General features: G+C 43.5%; 2 protein-coding genes across 2 annotated transcripts in view; one reads left to right on the top strand and one right to left on the bottom strand.

Moving 5' to 3' along the window:
* The first annotated feature begins 226 nt into the window (after positions 1-226).
* On the top strand, positions 227-1559 carry LOC139160282 (histone H2A-like). Its single transcript, XM_070737986.1, has one exon. It carries the CDS (start codon positions 245-247, stop codon positions 716-718), a length of 474 nt encoding a protein of 157 aa, XP_070594087.1. The 5' UTR covers positions 227-244; the 3' UTR covers positions 719-1559.
* Positions 1560-7607: 6048 nt separating this feature from the next.
* Positions 7608-13861, bottom strand: part of LOC139160237 (uncharacterized) — a 9324-nt gene continuing 3070 nt past the window's right edge. The window contains exon 3 of the mRNA XM_070737910.1: positions 7608-11747. Within this exon, the coding sequence (XP_070594011.1) occupies positions 10375-11747 (1373 nt within the window). The 3' untranslated portion in view covers positions 7608-10374. The remainder of the gene's footprint in view (positions 11748-13861) is intronic.

Below are 13861 nucleotides of genomic sequence, written 5' to 3'. Positions count from 1 at the left end.
GTAATTGACACTAAACTGCAAAAAAAAAAAATCAAGTTTTTTCCCCTTTTAAAAACCGTTATTTCGTTGTATTATACTGGTTTTTGACGATACTAGCCTCTTATTGGTTAAAATAGAACTCTTCCTATTGGTCTGCTCGTTTCAACCAATCGCAATAAGAGAAACGCGGTCAAGAAAGGTATAAAAGGCCTTCAGCGGCAATTGTTTGCCGCTGTTTCGTCTTGGGAGGCGGAGGGGCTTGAAGATGTCTGGCCGAGGCAAAACTGGTGGCAAGGCTCGAGCGAAGGCGAAGTCCCGCTCTTCCAGAGCCGGGTTGCAGTTTCCTGTGGGTCGAGTTCACCGGCTTCTACGCAAAGGCAATTACGCCGAGCGGATTGGAGGCGGCGCCCCCGTCTATTTGGCTGCGGTGCTGGAGTACTTGAGCGCTGAAATTTTAGAGCTCGCTGGGAATGCCGCGAGGGACAACAAGAAGAGTCGGATCATCCCACGACACTTGCAGTTGGCGGTGCGCAACGACGAGGAATTAAATAAGTTGCTGGGGGGAGTTACGATCGCCCAGGGTGGAGTCTTGCCAAATATCCATGCGGTTTTACTGCCGAAGAAAACGGAAATTCTACATAGCGCTAGTAGCAGCAAGCCAACCACAAGCGTGAGCAAGTCTACTAAGGCGCCCAAAGTCGCGGCCAAACCGACCACCGCTCCTGTGGCTGTTCAGTGAAGACAAGATAACGACCCTGCCCCGGGGGACAAAAACTGAGACCCAAAGGCTCTTTTCAGAGCCACCTCCAAGCTTTTTGGAAGAGCTTTTCACTGAACTAAAGCAAATTGACAAACATTCAAATGTGCAAGAATGTGTTTAAATAACCAATATAAGGAATGTTAAACGAGTAGCCTGAACACATAGGGGGAGAGTTATTTAATTTGGATTTGTTATACTAAATAAGTTATCAGTTTGGTGGCAGCTTATAAAAAGTTGCCAATATTTTAAGTCTGGTCATGTGACCCAAAATGGCCCTATTCTAAAAGTACCATATCAAGCTAGGCAAGTTGGTTCTACTGAACAGCAGTAACTTAATATTTCCAACTAATGTTCAATAAGCTTTGTACATAGGCTGCTAATATATCTCCTTTTAACTGGCAACTGTTATTTTCAATTCTTAATGTGATAAATTGATGTAAACATTTTATTTACAACAACAATCTAACAGCCAGTTTGGTCTAGTTAAGGCAGACTAGAAATCTGATGTTTCTAGTCCTGCCTTAATGCATGGAAATTGGTTGGGTGATAACTCAATCACTGCCCAATTTGCCTCATGAGGCAAAGAGTATTGGGTATTTTTCCTGCCTTGGGTTTACATAAAGGTGGGATTTATTTGGATTTGTATACTGCCTGACTCAAGGGGGACTGGCTCACAACCAAGGAATAAAAATAAGGGATAAAATAAATCCACTTTTTATTATTCAACCTGTTTCTGTGCCTCTAGGTTAATTTTATTCCTCTTCCTCAGCACACTCCTGTTCAACCAGGTGGTCCTTGGCGCTGTCAGGTTTGTGCTCCGGGGAAAAAAAGATCTCTGACACTCTTGACAGCAAGAAGAATGGGACAACCTTCTCCAGCAAAAGCAGGCAAAAAAGTCTTAAGGCGCTTGATTGGGCATCAGTCATGCTACTCAGTATACAGTAATACAGATATTGCAAGCCTCACCCCTATCAAGATATTAGTTCTCTCTTTGCAAAGCTCAGTCAAGGGGAATCCCAGTCTTCCATCTGACATTCCTTGGAAGTCCACTGCCCAGTTTTCTCCTGTGGCTTTTATTTCTACCTCACAGGAATGCTTTCCTGAAACAAATGCTATCAAAAACACAAGGAATGGAATCAAATTTTCCAAAGCTGGAGATAGTTGAATCTGAAAGGGTGTGTGTGTGAAAATCCCCAAACTTGAGATACTCCAATATGCATAAAAACAATTACAATACATTCAAAGTTAATTTTGCAGATTAAATGCCCAGACAACGTACAAAAAAATCAGGAGTCTGGGAATACCTCTTCCAACACTCACATTTTATTAAAAGGCATACACTTTTTTTACACTATTCGCTTAGACCAGGGGTAGGCAAAGTTGGTTCTTCTATGACATGTGGACTTCAACTCCCGGAATTCCTGTGTTAGCATGATTGGCTCAGGAATTCTGGGAGTTGAAGTCCACAAGTGATAGAAGAGCCAACTTTGCCTACGCCTGGCTTAAACTACCATTTCCAATGGTATTAAATATAAGGATTTATTTATTTATTTAACAGGATTTATATGCCGCCTAACTCCAGTGTACTCTGGGTGGCTTACAAAATTTAAAACAAGTATAAAAATTACAATATAAAAGTAAGACTAGAAACAAATAATAACCCTTAAAATTAGCATACATACTCTCAGTCATTCATAGCCCCAGGCCTGCCAGAAAAGCCAGTCTTAATGGCTTTCCAGAAGACCGGTAGAGTAGGGATGGCACGGATTTCCAAAGGCAGTTGGTTAATTAATAGAGTACTTTTGATCATTTTTATTTCCAGAAACCAAAGGAAACCAACCGGCTCCCCAAATGTATTTAGTATTCAGTAACAAAAAGTCAGGCTAAATGGAAAATGTTATACTGTATTTATGTTTCATACTTCTTAACCCTTCCTCCTCAGAGAGCGGCTCTGGACAGTCTACAATATAATCAATAAAATCAATTTAAGGTTAAAAAGTTTTAAAATTGCAATAATATAAAAGTTTCCAAAGGTGAACAATTCCAAGATGGAGGATTAGTAGTTGTTAATACAGGTATGTGTGTGTGTGGGGGGGGGAGTTCACCTCATGGTTATATAGGCCCCTGCTCCTCTCCCGCCACAAGACTTCACAGTCAAGTTCTCTCTTTACGGAAGACCAAGAAATTGGGTACGATGATGGTACGATGTTCCACAATGCAGGGGCAGCGGCAGAAAAGACCCTTCTAGACGCCGCCAGTCAAAATTCGAAAACGTAAAATTCTACTTATTTTTAAAATCTAGGGACCAAGAGGCCTCTTGGTTTGTCTCCAGGAATAAAGCTGCCGCCGCCATTGATTCCTGAAAGTAGAAATGTTTAACAAAGTGGAGCATCCAATCATTTATCCATGGTATATTTATTATAGTCAAATTATAATCTCTGATCTTCTGCTTTCTTAACAAACCGGAATCTGAAAACAAACAAAAGATATGCCATAAGGTCATTTGTTAGAGCAATAAACTGCATAAATCCTGACTGAATTACAAATTGCTTGAATTCGGTTTGCTTGAATTGTAGCTTTCCTGAAGACTGCTTAGCATAAGGTTATATCTCGTTGTTTGGGCATTTCCAAAAAAGCGTGGTTTGTTTATTCACTTGAGAACTAACACCAATCAAGCCGTAAAAAACCTAATCTGCCCCTACTCTTCCTGCCTTCCGTAAACTCCTTAAAACCCACCTTTGCCGTCAGGCATGGGGGAATTAAAACATCTCCCCCTGGGCATGTTTAATTTATACATGGTATGCTTGTGTGTGTGTCTGTTAGTATATGGGGTTTTTAAAAATCTTTAAATATTTTAAACTTAGTCGAATTATTTATGATTTGTTCTACTCTGTTGTGAGCCGCCCCGAGTCTTCGGAGAGGGGCGGCATACAAATCTAAATAATAAATAAATAAATAAATAAATAAATAATCAACAAACTGTCAAGGAAAAAAGTACACCCACACCCCAACACTGACAGAGCAAACCTCCCATTAATATTGAAGATACAGTATTTCAATATCCTGGTTCATAATTAAACATCCACAAGCAAACAACCAAGCTTACGGGGAGCATCAAGGACCTGAGTTCAACTACAGATATTCTCTTCTATTGGTATTCTTACTACGTATGTCTACGGAGAGGGGCGGCATACAACTCTAATAAATAAAATAATAATAATAATAATAATAATAATAATAATAATAATAATAATAATAATAATAATAATATAAGGTAACCAGATTTTAAGGGACACCATTGATCGGTGTGTGTGTGTGTGTGTGTGTGTGTGTGTGTCTTGATTAAAATTTTGGTGTATATGGAGCACAAAAAAAATATTTTCCTTTTCTCTCTGTCTCTTTCCCTCCCTCACTTTCTCTCTCTTTCTCTCTCCCTCCTTCTTTCTCTTTTCCTCCCTTCTCTCTTTTTTCTTTCTCTTTCTCTTTCTCTCTCCCTCCCTTTCTTTCTTTCTCTCTCCTTCCCTCCCTTCCCCTCTCACTCTCTTTCTCTTTTCCTCTCTCCATTTCTCTCTCCCTCCCTCCCTCTTTCTCTCCCTTTCTTCCTTCCTTTCTATCTTTTTTCTCTCTCTTTCTCTCTCCCCCTCTCCCTTTTTTCTTTCCCTCCCTCTTTCTTTCTCTCTCTCTCGCTCTCTTTCTCTCCCTTCCTTTCTATCTTTTCTCTCTTTCTCTCTCCCATTCTCTCTCTCTCCCTCCCTCTTTCTTTCTCTTCCTTCCTTTTCTCTCTTTCTCCCTCCCTCTTTCTCTTTCTTTCTCTCCCTTCCTCTCTTCTTTCTCTCTCTCTCTCCCTATTTCTCTTTCCCTCTTCCTCCTTTCCTTCCCCCCCTCTCTCTCATTCTCTCTCTTTCATTATGCTCAGACCTGGTGTGCTCCTCCACGCAGCCGCTGGACAGAAACATCGACAGAGCGCATGGTGCGCAGCCGATGAATCCCCAAGCAGCAGGAGTGCCTGAGGAAGAAGAGGGCCAGGTTGATCGCTCTGACCATCAAGAAGTTCTTCCTTATTTCCAGGTTGAATCTCTCCTTGGTCAGCTTCCAACCGTTGTTCCTCGTCTGGCCCTCTGATGCCCTGGAAAATAGTGTGACCCCCTCCTCTCTTTGGCACATTCAATTATAAATGTACAGTCTGCAGTGAGGGAGGGAGGTGAATTGGATGACTTGGAAACTCCAAGTCTACAATTCAATAAAATGAAATAATGTACTGGAGCAGTGTTCAGGTAGTTCTTGACATACGACCGGTTGCATAGTAACTATTCAAATTTATGATGGACCTCCCTGGAGATACTTAAAACCTGGTTCCAAAATTCCACCCGCCCCACGATCACATGACCACGTTAAGCCCTCAGTAGTCAGCATGCATTTATGGTGGTTTGTAGCATGTCGTGGTTAGATGAGCAATTTTATGATTTTTGTTTTGCACAAAACTGATATTTACTTGCAGCTTTCAGCAAAAACCTGCCGATGGCAAACCATTGGTTTGTTAATGACTGTAGCATTCACTTTACGCCACCACAAAAGTTATAAAATTGGTTTGATCACACGGAGGCTCTGTTTTATGACTGTCACAACTTACAAGTGTGATGGCCAGTTTGTCTACCCTGAAGCTGGACATGTTTGCTACTGATCTATTACCTGGAACCCTGACGCAGGCTCCATTACAGTCATAAGTTGAGAACTCTTTATAGCTGAAAACACAGGAAAAACTTAGGGTATAACTAATGCATTATTACTCCATTAAGAATAATGTTACTACATTAAGAATAACTTAATGCATTGTTACTGCATTAAGTTCAGGTGTCTCCACACTAGGTGGCGCTAGCTCTCCATAACCTGCCTGATATCCAAGACTTACCAAAAGAATGATCATTGGTTGTTCCAGACTCCATTCCTTTTTTCACATAATGGTGGCACCATAGAGATGGAAAGTAGGATCCCAGATGGTCCTCTGTTCTGCACCATGACCGAAACAATATGGTGGATGCGGATGACTAAAATATTCATAGGTGATCTAAATTCATGCTTAAGAAGCTATCTTAAAATTTTAAGGATTTTTTCATTGGAGGGGTTTGGGGTTTTTTGCTTGGGGTCACTTTATTATTTTTAGTTATGATATTTTGGGGTTTTCTTTAAATTCTTCTTTGGATGTTTAAACTATATGCTACATAAAGCATCGTATATTTAGATTGCAGCAGAATAGAAATGTGTTATAAATAAAATTGCTTAAGCTATGGTTTGTTTTAGTTGCCGTTTGATTATAAGCTTCCCACAACATGCTTAGCCAGAACTGCAGGCTACTTCTGCTGATCACCAGCTGCCAGCAGCATGGCAGATCGAATCTCACCAGGCTCAAGGTTGACTCAGCCTTCCATCCTTCCAAGGTGGGTAAAATGAGGACCCAGATTGTTGGGGGCAATATATGCGGACTCTGTAAACCGCTTAGAGAGGGCTGTAAAGCACTGTGAAGCGGTATATAAATGCTACTTTAGTAAAGCAAGGCATTCTCCTTCATCCTCAGCTAGGCGTGTCCATGCAAGTTAAGCATACACTTGCAAAAAAGGGTGACTTAGGGACAGGGGTGGACTGCTGCCCGGATAGGGGGGAACAGAGTGAGGTATCAAAAATGAAGCTCCACCCCAGAGCACCTAATTTACATTGAAAGATGTTGAAAGAAAAGGCAGGGCGTCCTGCATAAGCCACGCCCACAGTATGGTAGTAAAAAAATTGGTAGCCCTTCACTGCTTAGGGAGGATTGTGAAATGAGGGTCCCTGAACACCACTGTTGATGCTAGAACCAATGGGAATGAAATCCTGTAGGACATCACCGCTTGGGGGAATTGTGTTTTCTGTCTGGCTTCTGCTGTTGAAACAAAATATTCCCACTGAGATAATAAACAGAACATTCACCAAGAATGAAAACAAAAGGTTGGCAAGTAATAGGCAATTGCATCATCTCCACACCACATCAAATTACATTAAAGAACAACAACCATCCATAGTGGCCAAAAGTCTGGGACTATGGATCAAGTAAGCGCATGAAGATTTAAGGGTTTATTATCTAAACGCTGTTCCTGGCGTCGGACCGCTAGTTTGTGTTTGTGCCCACGCACGGAACAATGGTCCCAGATTTGGACAAATATGGAGGAGCAGGGTCATGAGCTTAACTTCCAAGACACCGGGGTGTTGGCTCGTGGCGAAACTAAAGGAGGCCATCTCCTGAAAGAGCCTGGTTTTAGGTTCATACGCATCTCTAATAATTCTCCTCCATACTTATCCCCCTTTTGGTTTCATCACATCTTATGAGCTGCGAATGCTCACTTTCTATGGATTCTGGGGGTTTTTTCTTGCCATTTTTCATTTTACTCAACAGCCGTCTTCAACTAGTCATACACAGCAACCTCCTATCTACCCAATAGCTATTCCACAAGGTCTCAACTGTCCTTGTTCAATACTTATTGGCTCCACTGTATCCCAGTATAGACCAGGACATGAAATGTTGAGAAGCTATCCCAACAGATAGCTAGTGAGTTTAATTTACAGGCAGAGCCATTCAAAGGTCCATTGAAAGAGTTTTCCATTGGTTTGTTCCCAAAGATTTTTTTTAAAAAAAACTTTCCAATTCGGAACAATGGTTTTGTGATTTCCTCCTGCTCTTTCACGCACCACCAAACCCAGCCCTGCTTAGCAACCATGACTAGACTAAGATCAGCTCAGCTACTACTTGTTGCGGTACATATTTTTACAATTATGATAAAAAAATAAAAGACACTAACATTCAATAATCAGTTTTATTTAGAATTTGTAGAAAGTACAGGAAATTCTCTCATTTCAAATGACCTTGATTAGGCAAATCAAACAAGGGGGGGAAAGTTAAGACATGTCAGAATTCTGGGCTAGTTCATGCAATACTTTAATTAATAGTGTGGATGATCTAAGTTAAAGTGACATATCAAGCCCAACATTTTTTATAATTATTCCATAAACCGTAACTAGAAATCCACACAACCAAACCAGCCACATAGACACATTACTAATTCCATTTCGATGAATTTGGTGCTTCATTAAAATGGACCAGTGATTCTCAACCTTCATAATGGCATGACCCTTTAATACAGTTCCTCATGTTGTGGTGACCCCCTAACATAAAATAATAAAATTATTAGTAAACTCAGGGGTGGATTCTAATGTATCTTGCTGCCAGTTTGCTTTCTCCTGTGCTGCATGGCCACGTGTATGCACAGTGCCAATTTTTTAAAAATATTGCAAAAAACCCCCTGAAAACAAGATGGCAACAGATGAGCAGTGCTAAAAATTTGACGTCTGTGCATGCTCAGAGGTTCCCATGGTATGTATGTATGCATGCATGCATATATGTATGTATGTGTATATATAAGTCACGTTTTTGCTGACTTTGAAAATTAAGGGAGACTAGATCTATTTCAGCCTTGTTCTGGCCTCATCAGTTAGCCATACCCTCACTGAGACTTGAACTTGCAGCCTTTGCCTTGTAAGGCAGAGAATTAACCTCTAGGCTACAGTATTTTACATATCTATCAGTAGTCTATTTGTATGTGAGTGGTCCCACCTGGAGATGGATAGAGGAACGGTTTCTCCGTTCCTAAGAGTATCGGAAATATGTGTTTTCTGATGGTCTTCGGCGACCCCTGTGAAAAGGTCATCCAACCCCAAGGGGTCACGACCCACAGGTTGAGAACTGCTGAAATAGACCAGTATCATCTCTTACTCTTAAAATTGTGTATTTGAGAACAAAATAATGGTCGTAAAGCAGCTCTTCTAACACCCTCCAAATATGTTGGATTAAAACTACCTAAATTTCCAGACATTATTGCAGATCCTGGATCTGAAGAGGTTTGAAAAATCTGCCTATGAGATTTACAACAAACATGAATATAGAAGCCTTTCAGCTCTCTTAAATATTGCTTAAAAGTTTCCCATTCCAACCAGCCCCAGCTTCATAGCAAATGTCCTAGAACAATGATGGGGAACCCATGGCAAAGGTGCCATAGGCGGCACACAGAGCAGTATCTGCTGGCACACGAGCCATTGCCCTAGCTCAGCTCCAACATGCATGTGTGTGCCAGCCAGCTGATTTTGGGCTCACACCGAAGCTCTGGGAGTGCATTTTTGGCTTCCAGAGAATTTATGGGGGAGTGGAGGGGCTTTTGAACTGTGTTCAGTTCTGGAGACCTCACCTACAAAAAGATATTGACAAAATTGAACGGGTCCAAACACGGGCTACAAGAATGGTGGAAGGTCTGAAGTATAAAACGTATCAGGAAAGACTTAATGAACTCAATCTGTATAGTCTGGAAGACAGAAGGAAAAGGGGGGACATGATCGAAACATTTAAATATGTTAAAGGGTTAAATAGGGTTCAGGAAGGAAGTGTTTTTAACAGGAAAGTGAACACAAGAACAAGGGGACACAATCTGAAGTTAGTTGGGGGAAAGATCAAAGGCAACATGAGAAAGTATTATTTTACTGAAAGAGTAGTAGATCCTTGGAACAAACTTCCAGCAGATGTGGTTGGTAAATCCACAGTAACCGAATTTAAACATGCCTGGGATAAACATATATCCATCCTAAGATAAAATACAGGAAATAGTAAAAGGGCAGACTAGATGGACCATGGGGTCTTTTTCTGCCGTCTGTCTTCTATGTTTCTATGTTTCTATGTTTGTACCCTCCCCCAGCTCCAGGGAAGCTTTTGGAGCCTGGGGAGAATCACGAGCCTACTAGGCCCACCAGAAGTTGGGAAACAGGCTGTTTCTGGCCTCCAGAGAGCAGGGAAAGCTGTTTCCACCCCTCCACAGGCATTGAATGATGGGTGTCGGAAGAGAGAGGGAGGGGGAGTGTAAAGACAAGAGGAAAAACAGACTGATAAATAGTAGAATAAAATAGGTGCAAGAATAGGATATTGATTCATGATTGGATAAAAATGTATAATTATCTGTGTTTTGATATGTCTTATGGTATATGCATAGATGTGTACATGGAAATTGTGGAGAAAAAAAATTCTATTTAAAAAAAGAAGAATAAACTCTTAGGGCACATTAATGCTAACCTGGCTAGCTGATGCCTGTAAAGGCAGCAGCCTTAGATAATAAGAAAGGTGCAGCATTTAGGTTGCTGCTTTCTAGCGGAAGCACCACTCGTAGGAAACCTAGAGGCAGAGGACAGCCTCAGTCGCCTGCTTTGGGCCCAGGACAGGAGCAAGATAATAATAATAATAATTAATAATAATAATAATAATAATTTATTACATTTGTATGCCGCACTCGGGGCAGCTAAACTGGCTACCTACTATCCGAAGTAGTCAGCTGCATTCTAACCCCAGTAATAACAACTTGCAGCTGCTCCTTGGCTTAACAGCCACAAGTGGTGCCAGAATTTATTTCCCACTTGATTGCTAAATGAGTGGCTGTAAGCCGAGGACTATTTGTGTTCAGAAAAGGGGCAGAGAAGAGCCTGCTATCCTTTCCCCACTTCTGTTCCAAGCGGGCGAGTGGTGGTGGTGATGGTGGCGGCGCAGAGGAAGATAGGTAAGCATGAATTCCATGCTACTTTTCCTGTTCTCTCCTTTCCAGGTATGTGCTAAAAAGATCCCTGGTCTCCCGGGCATGCGGGTTGGACATGTACATCAGCTGTCTTTCTGGCTGCTGGTAAGATCTTGAGACGGACCTCACCACCTCTTCCCACCCTTCCTGAAGAGGTTCCCCTTTGCTCTCGCAGATGTTGTGCAAAATGCAGCAGGCGACAATGACCCGCGGGGCGTAGCGTTCTCGCACATCGAGGCGGGAGAGGAGGCACCTCCAGCGGCCCCTGAGCCGCTCAAAGGCATAGTCCACCACCGTCCGGCAGTGGCCAAGCGTGGCGTTGAAGAGCTGTTTTCGGGAGTCCAACTGTCCGCTGTAAGGCGTCATTAGCCATGGCAGAAGAGGGTAAGCAAGGTCTCCTAAGATTACCGGCTTTACTTGCTCTCCCTCAATGTCCATGGTAGTGGTAGGACCGAAAGTGCCTTGATTCATGGCCCGGAAGATAGGAGAGCTGCGAAAGATCCTGGCATCGTGGACTTTCCCAGATCGCCCAGCATACACGTCGATGAATTTGCCTTCATGGTCCACCAGGGCCTGCAGGACCATCGAGTAATACCCTCGGCTGTTGATGTATTCCATGGCTCGGTGGGCCGGAGCAATGATAGGGATGTGAGTTGCGTCGATCGCCCCAATGCAATGTGGGAAACCTTTGTCCGAAAAGCCTTTTATCACCTCGCGCGGCCTGGTCAGAAGGACCACATGGTGATAGACGTCATAAAGAGCTTGGCAAACTTCCATGACTATCCTGGAGACGGTGGAGCGCCCGACGCCAAAACACTCTGCTACCGAGCGGTAGCTATCCGGGGTGGCCAGCTTCCATATGGCTATGGCCAACTGTTTCTCAACGGTAATGGGAGCCCGCATGTTGGTTGTCTGACGCTCCAGAACCGGCCTCAACCTGTCACACAGCTCCGTGAAAGTCTGCCGACTCATCCTGAAGTTTTCTTGCCAAAGTTGGTCATCCCAATGAGGCAGCACCACTTTTTCCCACCACTCGGAGCGGCCCGGCTGCACCCAGAAGGCTCGCTCCATGATGTAGAGTTCGTCGATCAGCCCAGCAAGAACCGCCGGGGACTGGAAGAGGCACGAACACATCATGGCGCGCAAAGAGTCGATGCTGGTTTCCACCACCGCACGGAGGCGCACAGCGGCTGCGTTTTCCACCATCTGCTCCAGCTCCAGGAGGTCGCGGCGGTGGCTGGGCAGGAAGGTCCGGCGGGTGGCCAAACGGCTGAAAAGTTGTGACTGGATCCCGACAATGGTCTTGACCGCAGCGACAGCAGCGGTGGCTACTGTGACGGCTGCAGAGGCCACTTTGTCACCGGCAACAGTAACTTCTGAAAAGTCAGAAGGGAAAGAGGAGGAAACTTTTTTAGACAATAAAAGATCATCTCATCTAGCTGAAAAACCCTCTAGGTTGTCAACCAGCCCTTCAGCCAATCCGTTAGCAATAGCAATAGCATTTAGACTTATATACCGCTTCATACAGCCCTCTCTAAGGGGTTTACAGAGTCAGCCTATTGCCCCCAACAATCTGGGTCCTCATGTTACCCGCTTCGGAAGGCTGGAAGGCTGAGTCAACCTTGAGCCAGTGGTGAGATTTGAACTGCTGAACTAGAAGTAGCCTGCAGTGCTGCACTCTTAATCACTGCGCCACTCCGGCTCTTTGAACTCTCTGCTGTACCAAACAATAATTTGTATGGTTCAGCCAACAGAAAACAGTGGCATTCTTTGCTTTTCTCAAATCATCTCAAGTGGCCTGATCCTTTGTAATTTATCACTTACAAAGACAGTTTATGCCTCATGGTTTATTCTATCCACCAAACATGTTATTTGCAAGTACAGTGCTGCCTTGTCTTACAAACTTAATTGGTTCCGGGACGAGGTTCTTAAGGTGAAAAGTTTGTAAGACGAAACAATGTTTCCCATAGGAATCAATGGAAAAGCGATTAATGCGTGCAAGCCCAAAATTCACCCCTTTTGCCAGCTGAAGTGCCCGTTTTTGCACTGCTGGGATTCCCCTGAGGCTCCCCTCCATGGGAAACCCCACCTCCGGACCTCTGTGTTTTTGTGATGCTGCAGGGGAATCCCAGCATTGCAAAAATGGGCGCTTCGCTGGCAACGGCAATCCGGAGGTGGGGTTTCCCAGCGAAGGGAGCATCGGTGAAATCGCAGCATTGCGAAAACACTGAAGTCCTCAAAACCCCACTTCTGGACCTCTATGTTTTTGCGATGCTGAGATTTCACTGAGGCTCCCCTCGCTGGGAAACCCCACCTCCGGACTTCCGTTGCCAGCGAAGGGCCTGTTTTTGCACTGCTGGGATTCCCCTGCAGCATCACAAAAACACGGATGTCCAGAGGTGGGGTTTCCCATGGAGGGGAGCCTGAGGGGAATCCCAGCGGCGCAAAAACAGGTGCTTCGCTGGCAATGGAAGTCCGGAGGCGGGGCATCCCAGCAGTAGCGGTGGGTTTGTAAGGTGAAAATAGTTTGTAAGAAGAGGCAAAACAATCTTAAACCCCGGGTTTGTATCTTGAAAAGTTTGTATGATGAGGTGTTTGTAAGACGAGGTATCACTGTATGAGTTTGATATCCCAAAGATGCTATTTTTTTTCAGGAGGCAACTGGACTTTGTTTTATTTTTTCTTACGATGATGTTTAACTTCTCATCCAAGAAGCTTCTTCAGCTCTGAGAGGACAGTGGAGAATGGAAAGATTTATGTTCCTGGCAGACAGGTGGTAATCTGCATCCTCTTGCAGTGGTTCTCAGCCTTTCTAACGCCGCAACCCCTTAATACAGTTCCTCATGTTGTGGTGATCCCCAACCATAAGTCTAGCGCCAATTCTCCCAACAGAGCTTTAAGCTGATAGGAAGGAAGGTCAGAGGGACACTCCCACTGTAAACGCCTGATTGGTCGGATTGTAAAAATAGGTTCCAAGGCGCCAAAATAGAAGCCTTAATTCCTAACACCATGGGAAATTTGTCTTTTCCTATGGTCTTAGGCAACCCCTGTGAAATGGTCATTCCACCCCCAAAGGAGTCCCGACTCCCAGGTTGAGAACTACTGTTTTAGATGGTCCTTGAAGCACTTGAGGGTTTATGTGTCCTCAGGGTCACCTGAGTATCGCAAATGGTTCCTGTAGCTTGCAATTCATTTCTCTGGAAATCCATTCGTATTCCCACGCCATTCAAAGGGTGTTCATCCCAAATTGTCAGAGCTGAAGAAGCTTCTTGGATGAGAAGCCAAACATCTTCAAAAGAAAAACACAAGAAAGTCCAGTTGCCTCCTAAAACAGCATCTTTGGGACAACCATGGCTTTGCGACAACTGAGAATCTCTACAGACTGTGAGTTTGAAATCTTTATCAGAATTTGTTGCATAAAAATCAATTTCCAGAAGCACACACAGATGACTGATTCAGCTGGATTCATTAATTTCTTTATAAACATAGT

Source organism: Erythrolamprus reginae, chromosome 2, assembly GCF_031021105.1.
Source record: "Erythrolamprus reginae isolate rEryReg1 chromosome 2, rEryReg1.hap1, whole genome shotgun sequence".
Taxonomy (NCBI): Eukaryota; Metazoa; Chordata; class Lepidosauria; order Squamata; family Dipsadidae; genus Erythrolamprus; species Erythrolamprus reginae.
This window is presented reverse-complemented; position numbering and strand designations above follow the sequence as displayed.

What these genes read in the sequence shown, in the direction of transcription:
- LOC139160282 (XM_070737986.1), top strand. Translation starts at nt 245, where the DNA reads ATGTCTGGCCGAGGCAAAACTGGTGGCAAGGCTCGAGCGAAGGCGAAG.